General features: G+C 36.3%; 1 protein-coding gene across 1 annotated transcript; it reads right to left on the minus strand.

Moving 5' to 3' along the window:
• Nucleotides 1-13594: 13594 nt before the first annotated feature.
• On the minus strand, nucleotides 13595-19215 carry LOC109080440 (barH-like 1 homeobox protein). Its single transcript, XM_019095507.2, has 3 exons — nucleotides 17850-19215; nucleotides 16092-16314; nucleotides 13595-15011 (listed from the first exon to the last, which is right to left on the minus strand). Exons 1-3 carry the CDS (start codon nucleotides 18307-18309, stop codon nucleotides 14717-14719), a joined length of 978 nt encoding a protein of 325 aa, XP_018951052.1. The 5' UTR covers nucleotides 18310-19215; the 3' UTR covers nucleotides 13595-14716.
• Between the last annotated feature and the right edge of the window lie 1299 nt (nucleotides 19216-20514).

Here is a 20514-nt window from a genome sequence, read left to right on the forward strand (position 1 = left end):
GAGTCTGGCGTTTTTATCCCATCCACCAGCTGAAGTAATTAAAGGGTTATTAGTAAACAGATACTCATGCTCACTTACCACTGCCAACTGTCTCATACCATCTGCTGCCGGTGTGTGTGTGTGTGTGTGTGTGTGTGTGTGTGTGTGTGTGTGTGTGTGTGTGTGTGTGTGTGTGTGTGTGTGTGTGTGTGTGTGTGTGTGTGTGTGTGTGTGTGTTTGTGCACTTGACTTTAGGAAGAGCTGAGGAGCAGGCATCTGTGTTCACTGTGTAGGTATCACACCGTTCTAATACACTAATATCTATCTATCGTTATATCGTTCTATCTGTCTATCTATCTATCGTTCTATCTATCTATCTATCTATCTATCTATCTATCTATCTATCTATCTATCTATCTATCTATCTATCTATCTATCTATCTATCTATCTATCATTCTGTCATTCTATCTATCATTCTATCTGTTGTTCTCTCTATCATTCTATCTATTGTTCTATCTTCTGTCGTTCATGTATTATCTGTTGTTCATCAGTTTGTTAGTTCCATCCATCCATCATCCATCCATCCATCCATCCATCCATCTTTTCTCTATTTACTGTATGTCAGATCCATCATCAATCTATCTGTCGTTCATTTATTCTGTCTGTCTGTCTATCTATCTATCTATCTATCTATCTATCTATCTATCTATCTATCTATCTATCTATCTATCTATCTATCTATCTATCTATCTATCTATCGTTCTATCTATCGTTCTATCTATTGCTCTATCGTTCTATCTTGTCATTCATGTATTATCTATTTACAATCTGTTGTTCATTCATTTGTTAGTTCCATCCATCATTCTATTTTTCTATCTTTCTGTTTCTATCTTCTGTCATTCATTTATGTATTATCTGTTTACTATCTGTTCATTAATTTGTTAGTTCAATCCGTCTTTCTGTCATTCTATCTATCATTCTGTCATTCTTTTGATTTATCTGTCATTCTCTCTATCGTTCTATCGTTCCATCTATCGTTCTATCATTCTACCTTCTATTATTCATTTATGTATTATCTCTCTATTTATGTCAGACCTATCCATCTATGTTTATATGTATGTGTGTGTGTTTGTGTTTATATGTGTGTGTGTGTGTGTGTGTTTACTTATGATTTGGTTCTGGCACTGTGTTGATTCCAAGGCAACCATTACTTTTTTATTGCATTTTCAGGCAACTGCATTTTCTTGCTTTGCCTGTATCCTCCACCTTGCCTCTCCACCCCCTCCCCTCTCCCCTCTCCATCCTCGCTGTTTTTTTTTTTTTTTTTCTGTAATATTGAAGGGATTAACCCTGCTGGCCCCCTTGGTGGTTACTGTTTCATTTTATTCTTATTAAAATCTTAAGAGCCTTCTTTAATATTCCTGTATGATACTACCTCAATAATCTAGCTCTCTTCCTCTTTCCCTTTGTGTGTTTTTGTGCCTGTGTGTACTGGTGAGTGTGTGTATGTGTGTTTCTTTTTCTGCCTGCTGTGTTCACAAGTGCACAGCTGTCAATAACCAGTGAGCAGCGTATAATAGATATGATGATTATGAGCATGTGGTTGAATTTGTTCACATTTATTTGCATGACAGTGATTGTATTTTATAGTAATCATAATTAACTTAATTTACAATCCTTCCCATACTCTCTGTCTGACACATGTAATGATTTAGTGTTTTTTGCAGGCCTTTAGCTCACCTGTAATGCTGTAATACTCCTGCTGAGCGGCAAACAGCTAGCTACAGAAAACTGCATTGATTTTGTGACACCTCAGGTTTGAGTAGAGTAGCGAACATGAATACTGTTGTCACAGCAAAGCTTGCTGGATCTTTCTCTCATTTCTGCATCAGTTTCCATGACCTGAGGCAGCTTATGTAGCAATGTGTGTTCTTCTAGCACAAATCATAGGAAGTCTTAAGGTGCGCTGAGAGTTTTTGTCATCTGTCAGTCACTGATCATTTCTCCTCTATTTAAAAAGTTAAAAATTACATGGAATTTATCACGTTCATTTTAGATTATTTTAAGTAAAATTGTATCTTATTTATTTAATATTTTATTATTATAAGTATTATTATTATATTGATTTCTTAGACATGCAGCCGATTCCTTAGCACACCTGTTTTGGTTTGGAAAATAAAGTGTGTTTCATTTTGGTTTTCTTTGTTTTTTACCTTTTCTTACATTTTTTTACATTTACAATTGTAACTGAGTTTTTTCATGTGCTAATTTTTATTCCATGTCAGTATTCATGACTTCTGAGTGTTGTATTTAAAAATTAGAGAAACTCCTTTTATTTAAATTAGTTCAGCAGTTCAAAACGCCTTGCTCAAGAACACAGTAATGTACAGTCCTCCCACCCTCACGTATTTTAGTGCTTGTAAAAGACAAGAATATTTCTCCTCTCTCTTCATTGGCAAACAGAAACCAATTCCTCCACCCCCTCTGCATCTTCATCATAGGCGGTGGGGTTGTATTGTTGAATTTTTTTTTTTTATTTCATTTAATCAGATTCCCCCAGTGGCCTTGGGAAATTTCACATAAACTTTGATCAAACAGACGTCAGCTTTCTTGGTTTTAAGCACCTGTCATAACGTGTGAAAATAGGCCCGCTCAATCACAAGCAAAGAAAACAGTGGGAAAATAGAGCAAATGCCACAGCGTCACCGTTATATCAAGTCATTATTGTCCAGAATACCCAGGGAATGGATCTCATATGATACAATAAGTTTCTCTTTCATTGATTTTTTTTTTCTCTCTGAATCTATTGTATGAATTCTTCCTCCCTGGTAAACTTTGTGGCTTAAAGTTAATGAGTCAGAATTCACTGGTGCATTTATGAGCCTTGAAAATTGCCTGAAAATAGACAGTGGAGAGGAGTGTGAGGAAAAAGGTTTCATGTATGTCCCTTAAATCCCTATGGCTGTATCTCTTATAGTTAATGTTTTGTCCCTTCCATTTAAATACTGTAAGGAGTCAAAGCATGAAGCCATTATTGGTCATAGGTCAATGCAGAATCTGCACAATTTTTATAAACCATACATTAAACCATACATCAATGGAAAGCATATTTATTCAGCTTTCAGATGATGTATAAATCTCAATTTTGAACAATTGACACTTAAGACTGGTATTGTTGTCCAGGGTCACATATGGTATAATATAAATAATAATTAGTAGCTGAATTAGTTCAACAGAAAGTTTGCCAAAAATTGTTGTTGGAGTGTTTATGAGAGCTCAACAGAGAAGTATCAATCAGAGTTGAACTGTGAATGTCTTTTAAAATCCAATTCGCTCCCCGAATTTACATTTTTAAATTGAGGTAGAAAAGAGAATGCAGAATTGCAATTCAAATTTGAATGTAAGGAAGTATTGAAGTGAATTATAATGAATTTTCTTTAAAAAATTAAAAAAAAAAAAAGTTTACCTTTCAAACACCTCTTCTCCCAGAATGCCTTAAATGCACTGAATTGTGATTCACTTAACTCCTCCTGTCATTCCATTCCAACTTCCTGTGGGGTGTGGCCAGTTTCATTCAAATTCCAACTTATGAAATATTCAGTTCTGGGTTTTTAACATTCTTGAATTGCAAATGGTCCAATACATGAATGAAGCTTTCTTTTGCGTTACATTTTTTAAAATGAATCAGTTTAACTGGTTCACAAAATTGAATGATTGGTTCATGAATCAGGATTGGGTTCTTGATCCAGTTTCTGCAGTTGACTGGAGAGGAAAATTATCACTGATGACTTTCTTTTGGACCAGTCATATTCAATGCTTATATACTTCCAGAACATTTCTTGTTTGGGGTTTTGGGTCAAGTTTCTTTATAATTAGAGAGGTATGGATTATGGGGAATGGCAGAATAAATAACATTTTATGCAAATTGTTTGCATTTCTAATAGCCTTGAAAAGCATTACTTTAGGACTGTCCTAGTCTACATGCTGAAAATGACACACTGATAACTGCAAACAATGAGTGTGTGTGTGGGTAACCTTAGAGTCATAGAGATAGTGATGTGGCTGGCAGCTGTAGGTAGGGATATCAGAGAGTGCCCTGCTCTCCTTTCGGCCTTTTTGTCTGAAAGTCGGGTCTATTCTCTCACTCAGAGGCCTCATGGGCATCCTCAGTGGCTCCTTAAGATAGCAGTAATTACTGAGGACCCACAGCAGCGCTTTTCTGCGTATTGTTCAAGTGTTGGTTTGCCTCTTCATATAAGTGAGGGAACAGGCGTGGGGTTTTTCCTAACCTATCATACTGCTCAGTCTTGTCTCTTCAGATCTTCTATCTTGTGGTCTATCTTACCCCTACTCTCCTTTACCTGCTCCTTACTTTCGTGACTCAAGTCTTCCTTTCACTGCTCTTCTATTGTTTTCACTATCTGTTGCCACTCCATTCTTTCTCTCTTCCTCGCATCAGGTCACCTGCTCCAGAGCTTAACAGTGCCATATCTTGCCCTCATCACTGGCTTTCTTTCATTTATGTCTCTGCTTGTCTCTTACTCTGGTGCTTTTTCTAGATTGTCATTGCTAACATGAAGAGATGTGGGAATACTAGATGTGAGCCGGGATCTGGCAATATCATAATATATTGATATCAGGGTTAAATTATAACAGTATTGTGATTTGTTTAGTTTGTAGTTAAAGTAAACTGATATATTCTGAACTTTTATTCACATATCTCTGCACTGGACCTTAAAACTTTCTCTTATTCTCACCAAGGCTGCATTTATTTGATCACAAATACAGTAAAACTACATACATTAGCATCTATTAATTTCTATTTTAATACATATTGAAATGTAATTTGTTTTTGAGATGTCAAAGCTGAATTTTCAGCATCATTACTCCAGTCTTTAGTGTCATGATACTTCAGAAAATATTCTAATATGCTCATTTGCTGCTCAAGAAACATTTCTTATTATTATCAATGTTGAAAACAGTTATGAAGTGTAATGTTTTTACAGACACTATGATAATTTTTTTCCTAGGATTCTTTGCTGAATGAAAAATTCAAAAGAACATCATTAAAAAAAAAATAGAAGTCTTTTGTAACAATGTAACATTTTTTGCTTACTTCTGATCTATTTAATGTTTCTCTTTTGGAAAATAAAAAAATAAAAAATCTTACTGATCCCAGACTTTCGAACAATGTGAAAATGTATATATTCTTAAATTGATAATATTGATACAGTATCAATATTTTAAAATATTGTTCTTTTTTTCACAACCCTTAGTATCTACACTGGAAGAACTTGAGATTGACAGTGGATGCTCTGAAATACACATCACCTCAGAATGACTGCTAAACACAGACCAGCTCAAGACTGATCTTCAGAAATGGTAAAACTGATGAATGCATTCGTATTCTACTTTGTTATGAATGCAATTCCATGCAAATCAATGCAACGTATTTAGAAAATAGAATAGTGAAATATTGATATATTTTAACTGCTTAAAAACTGTTTGAAAAGCATAAGAAATCAAAAGCTGATTTAAATAAGAAGGCCAGAGCCCAGAATAAACGAGAATGTACCAGATACATAGAGAATAAAATTCACATCCATCAATCAAGATATAAATATGGATATTTGTAAATAAAATCATTTTATTTCAGACAGATGGAGACAATAAAGTGGGTGAAATAGCTGTGCAGTGCATCAAAAATAGAAACGGGGCGTCCGTCAACTGTCGCAATGCACTGCAACGTCCGCATCCAGTGTAGACAGCCTCGAGAGCTGATCTAGTTGTGTAGACACAGTGTAGACAAGGTGTCAGCCAATTAACTGTTTATTCTTGTGTAGATTTTATAAAGTTTTCACAGGATTTAAATTCAAGAATGAGTGACAATCGTATAAGTGACAGGCTTTTGTGTTGTGTGTTTATGTGTGCATTCTAATATGTTTGCATTGTGGGTGTTAAAGTGTGTGTGTGTGTAGTATGTGTCGGCATGAATAGGTGTGTTGGTGTGAATTATAAAGGATGCTCAGCACACCCTCAGTGTTGTGGGAGGTTGAACACTCAGTCTTGGCACACTCAGGTCAGTGGAGATCTGCCTCTGTGCTGGATCAAAGAGAGCTGAGCCTGTGTCACACTCTCCAGCCATGATACTAATGCCACAGTCCTGGCAAACACAATGCTCCTCTCCCATCTCCTACTGTTTCTCTGTTTATTCTCTCTCTCTCTGCCTCAACACCTGACATATAATAAATAGACCAGAGTTCTCCATTGTTACTAGAAGGAAATAATAATAAGAAAAATTGTTATTCAGTGAATTTACATAATGCAAACATTGAGTTTTTTCTAAATATCTAGTTGGCCTTTTCATGACTTTTATAGCCTTTTCATGACTAATACAGAATCAGTTTTGTATTGTTTATGTCAGATTGTCTTTTATTATTATATAGTTTACAAACATAGTATGTATCATTATTTATCATATTTTTTTGTATTTTCAATAATGATAAAAGTAAAATAATAAATGGAATGTATTATATTTTAAACAATATAATTTTATCATATATATGATGAAAAGTACAAATTGTAATATATAATACAATTTATAATAAATAAATAAAAAATATGTGTGTGTGTGTGTGTGTGTGTGTGTGTGTATGTGTATGTAAAACAAATTATTAACAAATATTACAAATAGATTTCGTTTGTTATATATTGCACACACACACACTGTTATTATATACAGTTATTTTTACTGTTTGATGCAGTACACAGTTCTCTTTTGAGAATGGCTATTTATAATCTTAAATAATTATCTGAATAATTATCATGACTTTTACTACATAACTGATTAATTTAAAAGTGTGAAAGGACTATAGCTTAAACTATCTCTATTCTTAACCTATTCTTATAAAAAAAAAAAGATCTCAGTTGTTTTGAATTTCATAGATGGTTTCTGAAATTTACAACTGTGATGACAAGTTTCTCTATATGATATCTCTTTTTACCCATAATGTTTTTAACCACTCTCAACATAAAATCAGCTGTTGTTCTTTCCTGATACAGATCAAATCAATAACAAGTCTGAAGTCAGAGAGTTAGTCTGGGCCCCTTTCAAGTGTCTGTTTTTCTTCTGCTGGGGTGTGAGAGGCTCTTGTTTTATGTCATGTCTTGTGCCGAAGTCTGTGGGACTCCAAAGGGACTCTCACCTGTGTGAGGAGAAGCTGTGAACCCATCAAACCGACAGGGAGCTTTGTGAAGACAGGCATGAAGCAGACTGCACCCACAGCACACGTCACGGCCCGTTAGGAGAAGCCGAACGCACTAAAGAGGTTAAACTGCAGCGCCTGGCAGAGGCAATTTTATTGATAACCATTTGAAGCCTTTTTTTCCCGCCCGTCTCCGAGCCTTACGTGCCATCACGCTTTTCTGTCTTTATTCCGTTTGCCACTCTCAACTGACTTCAAATGTGGGAAGCCTCTCCCTCCGACAGAAAAGAAGCTGCAGTTGCCTCTTTCCCGCTGTCTCAGCCGTGAAGATCTGCATTCTGATCTGGCAGACAGTCGTCGGCAAATTCCCACATCTCTCTGATGTATGTAAATATTTATAATATCAGGTTGTCTGATGATCAAATGAACGTTGGTTAATAGTGAACTTACGCTAGTGGCTTCCCCCAATTGTCAGACAGAATGTTACTACTGTTTTTTTGTAACCATGTTTGACTTGTTGGAAAGGGGGAGTCATTGTCAGTGTTAGCCGGGTTAATCTGCTTTCCTTTCCATCTTTTTCTCTCCCAGCTGCTCAGGCGCTCCATCATTTCCTCGTCAGCCCCTGGTCCCTGCCCTGGCCTGAAGTCATCGCTCAGTTAGGCAGCTGGCAGGCCGGCCCTGAGGGTCCCCAGTGGGGAGTGAGGAGTCAAGGGTTGGTCACTGGATGTACTGTCCATTCCTTCTACTCCTCTGTCCAATTAGGAGCTATTTGAAACAAATAAATAACAATCACTGTTTTCTTCTTGTGGACCACTGCTCTTCCTCCATACAGCACAAAAGTCTTTGGGTTGTAAGTCAACAAAATAATTTGCTAAGAAATACATGCATTTATTTTACTATTATTATTATTATTTTTGTAAAAGAATAAAATGAATCGTAATAGACTGGAAGAGCAGATGCAGTGTCTGTGAGACTCTTCCCTGTGGGCTTTCCTGCAGCCCTGCTAAAGTCCCTGAACAAGTATTAAACAACCCCTGACACAACATCTTCATCACACTTTTCACTGCATTTCTGCATTCCTTTTCTTTCATTTTAAATAGACAAATATATTAAATAATGTATTATAAATGATCTACTTTAATACATAATATACTGTAAATAGTTTATATATATCTAATTGTATTAAATAATACATAATTACATTTCTAACAAACAATGTTTTATATATATGTTTATATATATATATATATATATATATAAGTACAACATATTTTTAATATTATATATCACTTAAGATTTAAATATCAAATAATTTAATAATTACTGATCTAATTTTATAATACATAATATATTATAAGTAATTGATATATATCTAATTGTATTATATCATATATAATAATGTAATTTCTAGCAACTTATATGTATTAATATATTTGTAATAATTGTTAATTATATATTAATATATTATAAATATATATTATATATTTATGTTTTTATGTATATTTTGAATTTAATGTAAATTTTTATATTATATATAATATCAATCAAGACTAATATATCAAATTATTTATTATTAATGTTCTAATTTTAAAATACTTAATATACTATAATATCATTTATTCCAAATAACAAAAAATAATTTATATATCTAATAGTATTATATATGTAATTTACAACAAACAATCATTTCAAACAATATGAATAAGTATATATATGTAATATTTGTTAATTACACATGTATATTATAATATGTAATATATATTATATAATATATAATATTATCTATTTAAATTACATATTAATATGTCTAATTATAATTAATATATTTTATTAAATTAATTGACGTTTTCAATTTAAAAAAAAAATTGTATCAACATGTTTCACATAAATTTAAAACAAAGAAAACCATTCAAATTTCACCCCAGGGAGTGTCTATCTCAGTCCTTACAGCCCTATTCTACACAATAACAAAAAAGACAAAAAAACAAAAATAAAAACACATTGCCAACCCCTCCCTTTGCCCCAATTCCCCCTCACAAACCCAAAATGCATTCTCCTGCTAGGCTTCACACGGAAGGGTGTTAAAAATACATGTATACCCTTCCTCATCCTTTATTCATACCGATTCCTTCCTTTATGTTTATGAGACTCGCGGGGTCCAGCGTTCTGACCCAGGGGTGCGCAGAGGTTCTCCAGAAAGTTCCTCTTTCTCAAACCTAATCCACTTTAAATGAGCCCAAACACTGAAGAACTACTTCATATGTACACACTGTATGTTAGGATTGTGACAGCATTGCAGCAGTCGAAAGTCAACGAGGATTTATTAGTAAAGAGAACAACAATATTCATTACTGTTATTATTAATATCCTGATCCATAATGTAACTTTTTTGACAAATGCCAACAAAATGACATAAATATGGAAAAAGCTCTGCTTGTGCGGTTTATGTAGGTCCAGAGGGTTGTTTTTCTCCCGGCCATTGGGTGTCAGTATAGAGAGGGATGTTGTTAGTGCCCCTCTGTGAGGGCACTGGAAGGGGTGGAAGGGGTGGATGTTGTTAGCGCTGTCTACATCCTCCGGGGTAGCAATGCTCCCATGGGACAGTTCTCTGCTTGTTCACTCAACTGTGTGATGGAACAGCGCAAGCAGGGGGTTACCGACGGCTCTACAACAGTTCGCCCTTATTGATTAGATAATCAGCCTGTCACCTAATACCAGTGTTCTTTACATTGTCCCCTGCTGGGATGAACATGACTATTATTGCTGACTGCAGGGGATTCCTGCAACAAGCAACTTTTATGTCCACTATTCTTTTCCACGTGGACTGTTTGCTCTTTTTCCCGCTTCTTCCTCTGCTGGACTGCGGGAAGAGTGTTTTCATTATTTGCCAAGATTGGTATGTCAATCCTTTTGCCCCTGACCCAAGTTTAGAAATGCTTTAGGTTTTATTGGAGGAATGATTACGGAGTTATATCGCTACCTCACTCTGAGGCCTTTATACCTCCACCCTTCATATATACCTTCAGGCAAGGATTGGATTTGATACCCAAGACAGTACCTTGGGATCCGCTGGCTGTCTACTTTCTGTCTCTTTCTATTGTTTCGCTGTACCCCCCATTTCCTAAATGTGTCTGTGTGTGTTGCTGATTCAGATCTTTTTTACACTTTGTTTTTTTTTATTCCATCAGTGTTTTCCAGCATTTCCCCTTGTCTCTCTGGCCAACTAAGTTTATGCAAAGGACAAATGTGAGTAGGGTAACACAGCAACAGCGTCCCAACCACCTTCCCCTGGGGGTCACGGGTGTCGTGACCCCGCAGCAGGTGCCACTGATCTCGTTGCCCAATCGCTGTCCCAGTTTCCCAGATTTCCGTCCACACCTGCGCTAGGATGAAGATTTCCCATTTAGTGTGATTTTTAGGAAACTGATTATTTTGATTAATAATACAAGTGATTTAGAATTTTAAATGTAAATGAATGAAAATCAAATTTATTTCCAAGCCTTATGTAGGTAGGCTTTAACACCAAGTTAATATTATTCCGGCCATAAAGTAATACCTTTTCCACATTTCTGTATCTTACTATTTTAATATTAATAGTCTAATTTAAAGCTTTAGATCTATAACTATCCATATATTTCTCTGCTCAAATAATATATATTTATGTTTTATCTCTGTTTTGGTAAATAAATATTTAACCCTACCAATGTGTCTGTTATTGTTATTATTATTACATTTTATTATGTTACTTTTTTACATTTAAATATATTTAAATGAATTGTGAAGTAGGTTTTAAACAGAGAAAGGTCATAAGGAACGTGCAGATGTTTCTGTTCCTTGTACTGAATTTCATTGAAAGCAACGTGACAAAAAATGGCAATCGTCAGAAAAACATGGGAAAAAGACAGTCGCCCAAATCACGATGCAAATTGCACTTTGATTGACTCTTAATTTCATCTGAAGGCTGTTTTGTTTGCTTTTTTATTCTGAGTCAATGAGCTTAATCAGAGTCACTGATCCTGCGGCTCTAAGCTCTCCGTGTTGTGTTTTTGTTTGTCGGGAGATCAGCGAGACTCTATCCGCACTTCATTAACCCTGAGCCGGGGACAATCCTCGGTAAGAGCCGAGGGATTTACCACTATCCTTTCACATGCAAAAATCTCTGCGTCTATTAACAAGACCGAGGAGCTTTTCTTGCAATCAGCTGCGCACTTCGCAAGAATAACCCTTTTCATAAATATTGAGGGGGGTCATCAGCCTCCTTTGGATCATGTGCAGATCCATGTGATAATTTAAATGTTTGATCTGAATTGATATGTTATTTTTATTTATTTATTTATTTTACGTGCGCATCTGTTCAGAACAAAAACGAACGTTTCTTAATTTGCTCTCAATGTCTTGTTAACATTTGATGTATTTTATTGAGTATGGAATTGTTATTTTATTTGCATTATTATTATTAGTTTTTATTATTATTTTTAATTTAGCAATAGTCTGTGCAAAACAAGAATGAATTACTTTGAAACTGTACTTAAAAATAGTAAATATATTTATATATATATATATATAGGCTATATATAGGCTACCGCAAAAATAATTTAAAAAGTTTAATAGTGAGACATAAATTTAGCCTATGAAACGTTCTTAAAATGTTTTCTCGCTCTCTAGTGATTCATGGCCAGGAGCCCAATGATGAGACGCAGGATGACATGTGCTATGCGAAAGTTTGCTGCAGGAGCCCGACTGATCACACGTTATCGACGTTCAATTAAAAGCTATTAAGGTCTTTTGTCTGCTCGTTAATATCCCATTCAGTCGCCCTGTCAGAGCAGTCCCTAAACCCTGAGCTTCACGGACCGGTCTCATGGTTGGGTTAAAGTCAGTCTTAGGCTCACGGAGGGGGGATGAAGGGGGGTCCCGTCATGCCGCTGACCAGATGTCCCCTTGTTGATCCGAGCCGCAGTCAGCACTGCCCGGTGACCAGCTGTTGGGGCCGTTTGGCAAAGAGCAGCAAACCAACACTCTCAAGAAAGGGTATGGAAACAGTCCATTTCCAAATGGGATCATTTAGGGCACTTAAACAATTACACACTTAGGTGACCATTAATATTTCATCCACATATTGTTTATGAAAACTAAATGAAATGACTCCGCTTGCTTAGTGATGCATGATGCTGTTTAAAGGGTGCAAAAAAGTCTGTCACTTTACTCTTGTAGACACGAGACAATGGAGGCTGACAAGTGTTGAGTGTGTGTGCGTGAGAGAGAACGGGATCACGTACCCAACAACCAACGTCCAATCTCTCAGTATTTCCCTTTTATCGTGCTGCCAATAAAAAGAACATCGTTTTAAATTGTATTGAGACCGGCTCATATGATTCATGATCAAAATGATATTTAAAGTGTGACATTAATAAGAGGTAGTCGCGTTAAACTTTAAAATATGGAGGTAGAATTAAGTTCCCAAATCTCCAGGCGTTTCTGAAAGGTTAGGGAGGTGAATGTTCTCTTCCTTGGGTGCGACATTCTTATTAACTTTTTTTTTCGTGGGTTCGACAAATTAAATCCACGATGCTAACCAAATAGTGTGGGGTTTGAGCAAAGTGTCTGACAGTCATGTTTAAAATTATTCAAACACATTTGCCAATTCTGTGAGCTCGATTTTTATGATATTGCTATCACAGTGTTTGTTTACGTTTATTTTCATAAGCAAACTTTTACTTTTCATTAAATTTCTGGATGCGTTTTAAAAGCAATGCCTTGGCGTAACCAGTGTAGCCTTACTAATATGTGTATTTTATTGGTTTACTTTTTTTTCCATGTTGAAACTTAGTCCTTCGTAACTTTTAAAAACGAAACCTTAAGACAATTTAGCCTGGTTTTCAATTATGGAGAATAGGGGTAAACCATTAAATATTTTAACGACTCGATTTCCCCCACACAGTATTGACCAAGCCTATTTATTTTACAAAATAAAATTATATAACATTTATCTTTTCAATTATACAAGTTATATAATTATACTTTAGTGTTGGCCAACTTATCGCTTTACCATCAATTCACAGTGTGGATAATTTTATCGTGAAATTACTCCTGAATTAGAATTATCATCCAGGTAGCTACATACGAAACAAAAATGTTTATACATGTACATTTGGCAAAAGGTAAAATTGTCTCATTGGTCGCAGAAAGAAACACATCATGCATTGGCTGCATGAAGTTCTGGTTCTTGTTGTAAAGTAGAGGACTGGCAAGTTTTGCAATAGCAATTTTCTTAATTCATACATTTATAATGTGTCAATGTTCAGGTCTGGCTAGCGCATTATGCACCTGCATATGAATTGTCTATGAGAACAAGCGTGTGTATTTACCCAGTATTTGTATAGTCTAAACTCCACATTCACAGTCAATGTTAAATTAATGAAAGATCTTTATTAGCACATTTATAAAAGTAATTGTCCTTGCTTAAAGACCACCCTCCCCCGCACATCCAGCAGTTTTAAGAGTTTTCAAGAAGTTCACACCGCTAAGCACACGGGGGCACGAACGAAAATCATTTGGAATTACGAGAATCATTACTTCACAAATCATTATTGTCAATATACAGCTTCACCAGAAAGAATGACAAGATATTTCAACGGCTTTATACAGAGTTATTGCACAATGCCTGGGCGAACACTTTGCATGTCATCTCCTTTCAGACGTCTTATTGATCACAAGTGATCTGAAACGAGGACTTGGCGTTTTCCCGTCAACATCAAAGTGATACTACTGGCAGTTGTGCAGGATTATAGAAAGGAAAAAAGCAGCACAAAAATAATCGATTGATAATCGATTAATAATCCATCTCGTCCAATCCACCAGCTTGTTCTGTTTAGGCATAGCACTCCGTACCATTCAACTGTTTGTCAAACAGAAAAGTGACACTTATTCATTTAAGTTGCTTTTTCATTTTGTAGAGACGTGTCGGGTTTTAATGTGCTGCTCACGTCAGTCTCACCTGTTAACGTAAGGCTTGGAAATATGTTACAAAATATTCTTATTTACACCCCTTTTCCTTTGTACATTTTAGAGGGTCACTACAAAGCCCACGATTTATGACCTGGATTTCATCTCAGGATAATTAAATATGAATCTACCATTTAAATATTCTTTGCGTCATGGATGCACCAACAATTCACATTTGCAATATTGACTAGTTATAATAATAATAATAATAATAAGTTTGTGAAACGAAATGTCCCTGTAGTATCATGTCCCGTTATTATTGCGTTCAGTAGCCTATATAACGGTCTGTATTTGTTTTCTCCAAATTTAACATTTAGGGTAAACAAAAAATATAAACATAAGTTAAAAAAAACACAAGTAAAATAAATAATTAAATAAAGTTGAAAAATGTCTCTAACCACTTTTTGTGTGTCAGTTTGTTTTTGTGGCTTCGTAAAATTTTTCGAATATTTGTCACCAGTAAAATAGTTTTTTGATGGTGGAGTTCAAAGCTGCCATGTATTGCAACGAGTCCGAATCGCGCCGTTCATCGTGGTGGTGTCGGTCTGGGTAACACACCGGAGAGGGGGGGCAGGGGCGGTGGTGGCTCGTTGGCGCCCTGGAGACCGTGCAGGAGAATCCGGGGAACGAGAGGACGCTGCAGCGCCGGCGGGGGCGCCGAAGGTCCCCTGTATAAGTAGAGCGCCGCTCCAGGGTCCAGATTCGACACCAGGCTTTGAGGGTAGAAATACGGCGAAGGGAACATCCTTTGCAGCGCGGAATAATTTCCAGCCTCCGCTAACAATTCCAACCCGACCGCCGTTTGCCTCTTCCACTTTGTCCTTTTTTCCAAGACGAAAAAGAATGATGTTAGTATATAAAAATAAAATGAAATTATTCTACGACTAGTGTTTTATCTTCTGATCGCGCGGTGACAAAAAGTAAACAAAAATTCATAGAGTAGACTACGTGTATTGTCTTGCATGCTTATTCCCAAGCGAAACGTAAAACCCAAAAAGTTCAGAGAAATAAAACCTGAATCCTCTAAGTATCTGTATAAATATCAGTTTTCAACCACACAATTCAATAATAATATAATTTACGTTAAGATAGAACATCGTTAGAGCTTTGTCACTTACATCTAAAAGCGTAATTAGCCTATATAATTGCAATATGAGGGGAACAAGCAATCTAAAGTTTCCTTAAGTATTTTGATATTTAATTCACATTAAATAATAATAAAATAAAAGTAAATAATATAAACAAGATATAACGTAAAAAGCAGGCAGCAATTGTCACAAATATTAGGCTACAGTAATTAATTTTATTTCATGAAGGATCGACGCATGCAGCATTCGTAGATAAAATGCTGTAGGCTATATATTAAATATCAAATCTTTAACTTGGCACAAAATTAGATGCTGCGAACACAACTGGAAATATGCAAATAAACCACTTGTAGAAGTACAATGTGAGTTTTGATTTTTGCTAATGTTCTTGATATAGAATATATTCCTTTTTGTGTCTTATTTTTGTTCCATTTTATATATTTTTTAAGCTATAAAATAAGAATGACGGGAATCTTTGATGCCCTTTAAAAATGAAAAGCTAAATAATTTATGTTTAAAAGATTTTTAATTAAACGATATGTATTCTGTAGCATTTCCTTCACTTTTAGTGCAACCACATCACCTGGCACGTATTATTGTCTTTGGCAGGAGACTTATAAATAAAAGGAAAATAATATGACAGGCCTATACACCCAAGTACATTTACTTTTAAACAAAACGAAAATGAACTTAAATAAAATGACATTGATATATAGAATAATTAGCCTACCATTTAATTTCTGCAATTCCCCCCATTATTTAATGTTGCTGGGATGTACTCAAGCATTTGTTTCCAGCTGACCACATGCTCACCTCCTGTTCTGGTACCAGGTTTTGACCTGCGTGTCGGTCAGGTTGAGAGAGGCTGCCAGCTCCATCCTGTCCTGCACACTCAGATACTTCTGACGCTCAAAACTGCGCTCCAGCTGGGCGAGCTGATGGTCAGTGAAGGCGGTCCGCGCTTTCCGTGGCTTCTTCAGGCGAACATGCGGGCTGTCTCTGCTGCTCGAGATCTCCCTGTCGCCCTCCTCTTTCACTGAAACATCACATTGAACGAAAGGCCACTGATTAGCATGAATTAGTTAGCCCGAGTGTTTCAGTAGACCCTGCTTTGGCAAGTTATCACATGTTCTGGTGTCAAAGGTTTCCACACATCCTCTGATGGTCCCTCGCGTGCTTGTAATTCTATCATGCATTTTTCAGATTTTATTTTCAGAATGTGAATACACGAGGGTTGTGATATTTAATTCACCCCTCTCTGCCTATCTAAACCAAACTCTTTTCTCTCTGAAGACAGAAAGAGAGGGACACGACGCGAGAGACCTTGCCAGTCGAGTAGTTGAGTCGTCTCTCAAGAAGCACAATAATCCGGCTAATTGAGCCACAAGGGATGGAAACCTTTCAACCGAGACCGGAGAAACTTCACAGGGCCGGGGATAAGAGCGAAATAAAGAGCGGACCGACCCCGTGCGTTACAAATCTGATTAGCACTGGGACAAATTGCATCAAATCCCTGAAATATAAGGGGGTAGAAAGGCAAAAATCAAAGCGGCGCACACACTCTTTACGAGCGCTCTGGAGATGGAATGGCTTTGATTTGGAGAGCATTAATTTTGATCACCGCGCCTATAGACTTGCCAAGCTAATAATGTCATGATGTGAGAGTAGAAATATATTTGGATTAGGCGAATAGTTGAGACCCATCATGCCCTAATTCAACTAAGAGAGCAAGATTTGGGTGATAAGACTTTTACAAAATTATCAGAATCAGCAACGACGATAGCAGTCTTCAGTAGGCCAAACACATGGACAACCATAAACACGTGCATATAATACTATTTCTTTCTTTGTAATAATAATAACAAATAGTTATAAAATAGCATTAATTGTCTTAAGGGCATATTCCTACATTTATCAATAGTCATTGACCTGAAATCAACCTAATGTTATATCACAGGAAGCGATCTTTCACTCTTTTTTCCCCCTCAGATGTAATTTCACCTGGACAAATCCTTAATGAATCTTGCTGATGATGTTTATCTGTTCAACTTCCTTTGCCCTGCACCTAACAGTAAGCTTTGAATTAATAAGCACGTTCAAATGTACGATAGTGAATAGTTCACGTAAACAAAAATGAGCAATATTTCTTGCACTTAAGTCACAAAGATTTCACGATTTTTGCACTAACGACAAATGCCTTTATTGATTAAAAATATTTAACATGTATTTTACGAGAATTAATTGTAAAATGTTTTGGATAATACAATGATTATGCCATGTGCATTAGCCTATTTCTATCTATCTATCTTAGTCATATCACATAATCTGGTGTCCTTTATATAAACAACGCCTATAAATGAACGAAATGAATGAACAATAAAACATGAAAACTGCATTTTTGCAGTTTCATTATAATTCTAGTTTAAGCTTGTTATTTTCTATCCCCACATTATAGGGTAGTCAGAAAGCAAACCTGCTTAAACTATATGCTATATAGGCTAAATGTGTCAAGTTCTAGTTCATGTGCAATTATTTTAAAATATCACTAAAAGCGAAGTGATATTTTGTTACCTTTGTATTCACTGTCTGACGATGAGTTACTGTGGATCTTTTCAATGAAGTCGTCTGCGATTTTAGATGCCAGTCTCCCTGCCTCCTGAGTCGGCTGGCCGTTACTGGAGTAAGGAGCACACGCCGCTAAGGGTTTACAGTCAGCAAGAATATCTCTTATTAAGAAGGATGAAGTGACAGTCCGAGGTTGCGATCCAGCGGACATCGGCCCGTGCTGCAAATGGGACGCGAGCCCGAGCCCGAGCGGGTGACCCTGTCTCTGCGCCGCATCCTCACCGCACTCCCGCCGCGGGGACGGAGGAGAAGAACAACCGCTCTCTAAGTCTGATCTGGGGCTGAACTCCAGCGGGGACCGGCATTCTCCAACCAAACTGTCCCCCTTCGCGATGACTGGGCTTCCGGGCCTGTGGGATAGCAGGGAGTCGATTCCAAAACTGGAGCCGTTGGTGGACGCTTCCATCTCCACACTGCTGCTTGCGTGAAGCCTCTGTTCAGATTATCATCTGTATTCAAGCAAGTTCTGCGTGAATGGCGCTCGATTTAATAGCGATCTATCCAGGAGGAAAATCCAAAGCAGAATCGGAAATGAGAAATATTCATCTCCTGTCTGGGAAAAAAAAAACTTTCTTCTTCCTTGAGGACTTTTAGTTTAAGTTTAAAAAGGGAAAGGAGGTTTCTTGAGGAGGTTCTGTATGAAGTACACACAGACCCAGCCTCCAAAAAAATGTTTTTTTTTCTTTAGCTGCTCACTCACTCCTCCAAAAAAATCGATACAGCCTAAATATACTCTCGGCTGGCAAATTTAATTATTTTTTTTCAATCCCGGTATTTCTTGAAGACGCGAGACGCATCGATGGTAGCTTTGAATTATTTATCAAATTATTTCAAAAAGCTGTTCTGAAGAAACAGTGTTAGTGTAAAACCACAAGGTAGCCTACTTAGAGGGCGCGCGCATTTCAGCACCACGGACAGAAGCAAAGCGGCGTCAGCTCGAGCCTCGCGTCTATTGAGCAGCTGAAATTTTCATCAGTTCAAAGGTAGTTCGCTGTGGCGAGTAGAGTCGAATCCGGATGGAAAAGGCAAGTGCATTCTGTGCCGGCGTAGGTGATGCAATGCGAAAGCGTTGGACGGTAGAGCGCTGAAAAAAAAATGCTGTGAGAAGACAGAAGCGCAAATGAGGTAATGCAGGTTAAACAGACACATTGGGGAACGGAAAGACAGATAAAGCCTAACAAATGAACTTGTGCACAACTCAGTGGCTAGGTTTTTAAGGGCACCCCTTCCACGTGAGTCCCCAGCGACTCGCTTCCATTGGTTAGGAGGGGTTTTGGGGTGTTGACTGGCTCGCTAAGAGGAAACCGGACCCCCCCACGCCCAATAAACCCCTCCCCACAGGTCGCCCACTTTGATTAAAAGAGACACTGAATTCATTAGGAGACTCGGATCCAACTGTTTACAGGCAATTTTCACACTGTTTGCTTTCATTACATCATTGATGAGCCTTATAATGGGGTTATTATGAGGAGTGGGGAGGTCTTTTCTCTCCTCTCCTCCTAGCGCGCGTTCAGTCACGTCTTGACCACTTTCTCACAATTCGGCCATTTTTCTCAAATAATTCCCTTATAGTTTCTCCCGTTGAATTTAAGCATTGATTTTGAAAGATTTAATTTTAATTACAATATTTTTAAGGCGCGCAGTTAGCCACACTTCTAGTAGGCTATAAAGTTCTGTCATTTATATTATAAAAAGGGTAAATGACGCGACGTTCATTTTTATTCAAAATATATTAGTAATTTAATTTATACTCAAAAAATGACATACACTTTTGCTATAATTAACATACTTTAAGTTTCTGTATTTAAGTCATTTGATTTTTTTTAAATTATATTTATTTCTTTATTTACTTTTTGAGGGACTTTAAGTATCACATATTTTATTGGTGTACGCATTTAAGAATAAAAAAAATAAAATCTCATTAAAAAGATTAAATTCTGAAAACAAAAAAAATGTTGACATACGCAGTTTTGCATTAAAAAACAATAAGTAGTGAAGCAATAGCTACATATATGTTGTAATATAATCATGATCAACTTACAGGAAGCCATTTTGGTGTCATGTGACATGAAAATCATAAAATAGAGAGAGCCCCTTTAGACCCTCATGAGTTTCATTATATTTTATTAAGTTTACAAATGTACATTTGTTCTGGATTTAAACCTTGCAATTTGTAATTTAAAACTGCATAATATAGAAAGTTTTTTTTTTTTTTTTTTTTTTTTTTTTAAACATGCTTATTAAAAGAATGATTACGTTGTTTAGACTCAAGTGTACTGGAGATGCAAGAAAAGCATTTTAGTATTTTTTACACACTTGAAACATATAGTATAGCTACTCACATATATTGCCTTTTCTTGTTTAAACTGTAGTAACACTACTATCAAATCAACAATATATAAACCAAAGAAACAACATATAGTTCTAGTAATAATAATGACTGGTAATGTAAAAAAAAAAAAAAACCCATTATTACTTCTATTATTAATCATCAAGATCAGAGTAAAAGTTTTACTTGTGCTTAGCCTATATATCTTAAATTACAAGGCAGTCAGTTGCATTGACGCTCGATACTTTAGTGTTCTTTTCTTTTTCCAAAGCACAAAACGCG

Source organism: Cyprinus carpio, chromosome B21 (genome assembly GCF_018340385.1).
Source record: "Cyprinus carpio isolate SPL01 chromosome B21, ASM1834038v1, whole genome shotgun sequence".
Taxonomy (NCBI): domain Eukaryota; kingdom Metazoa; phylum Chordata; class Actinopteri; order Cypriniformes; family Cyprinidae; genus Cyprinus; species Cyprinus carpio.

Excerpts from the sequence above, each read along its gene's own strand:
- LOC109080440 (XM_019095507.2), bottom strand. The coding sequence starts at position 18,309 with ATGGAAGCGTCCACCAACGGCTCCAGTTTTGGAATCGACTCCCTGCTA. Across the intron at positions 16,315-17,849 it reads GTCAGACAGTGAATACAAAG|TGAAAGAGGAGGGCGACAGG; the intron begins GTAACAAAATAT and ends GTGATGTTTCAG. Across the intron at positions 15,012-16,091 it reads ACCTGGTACCAGAACAGGAG|GACAAAGTGGAAGAGGCAAA; the intron begins GTGAGCATGTGG and ends CTTGGAAAAAAG.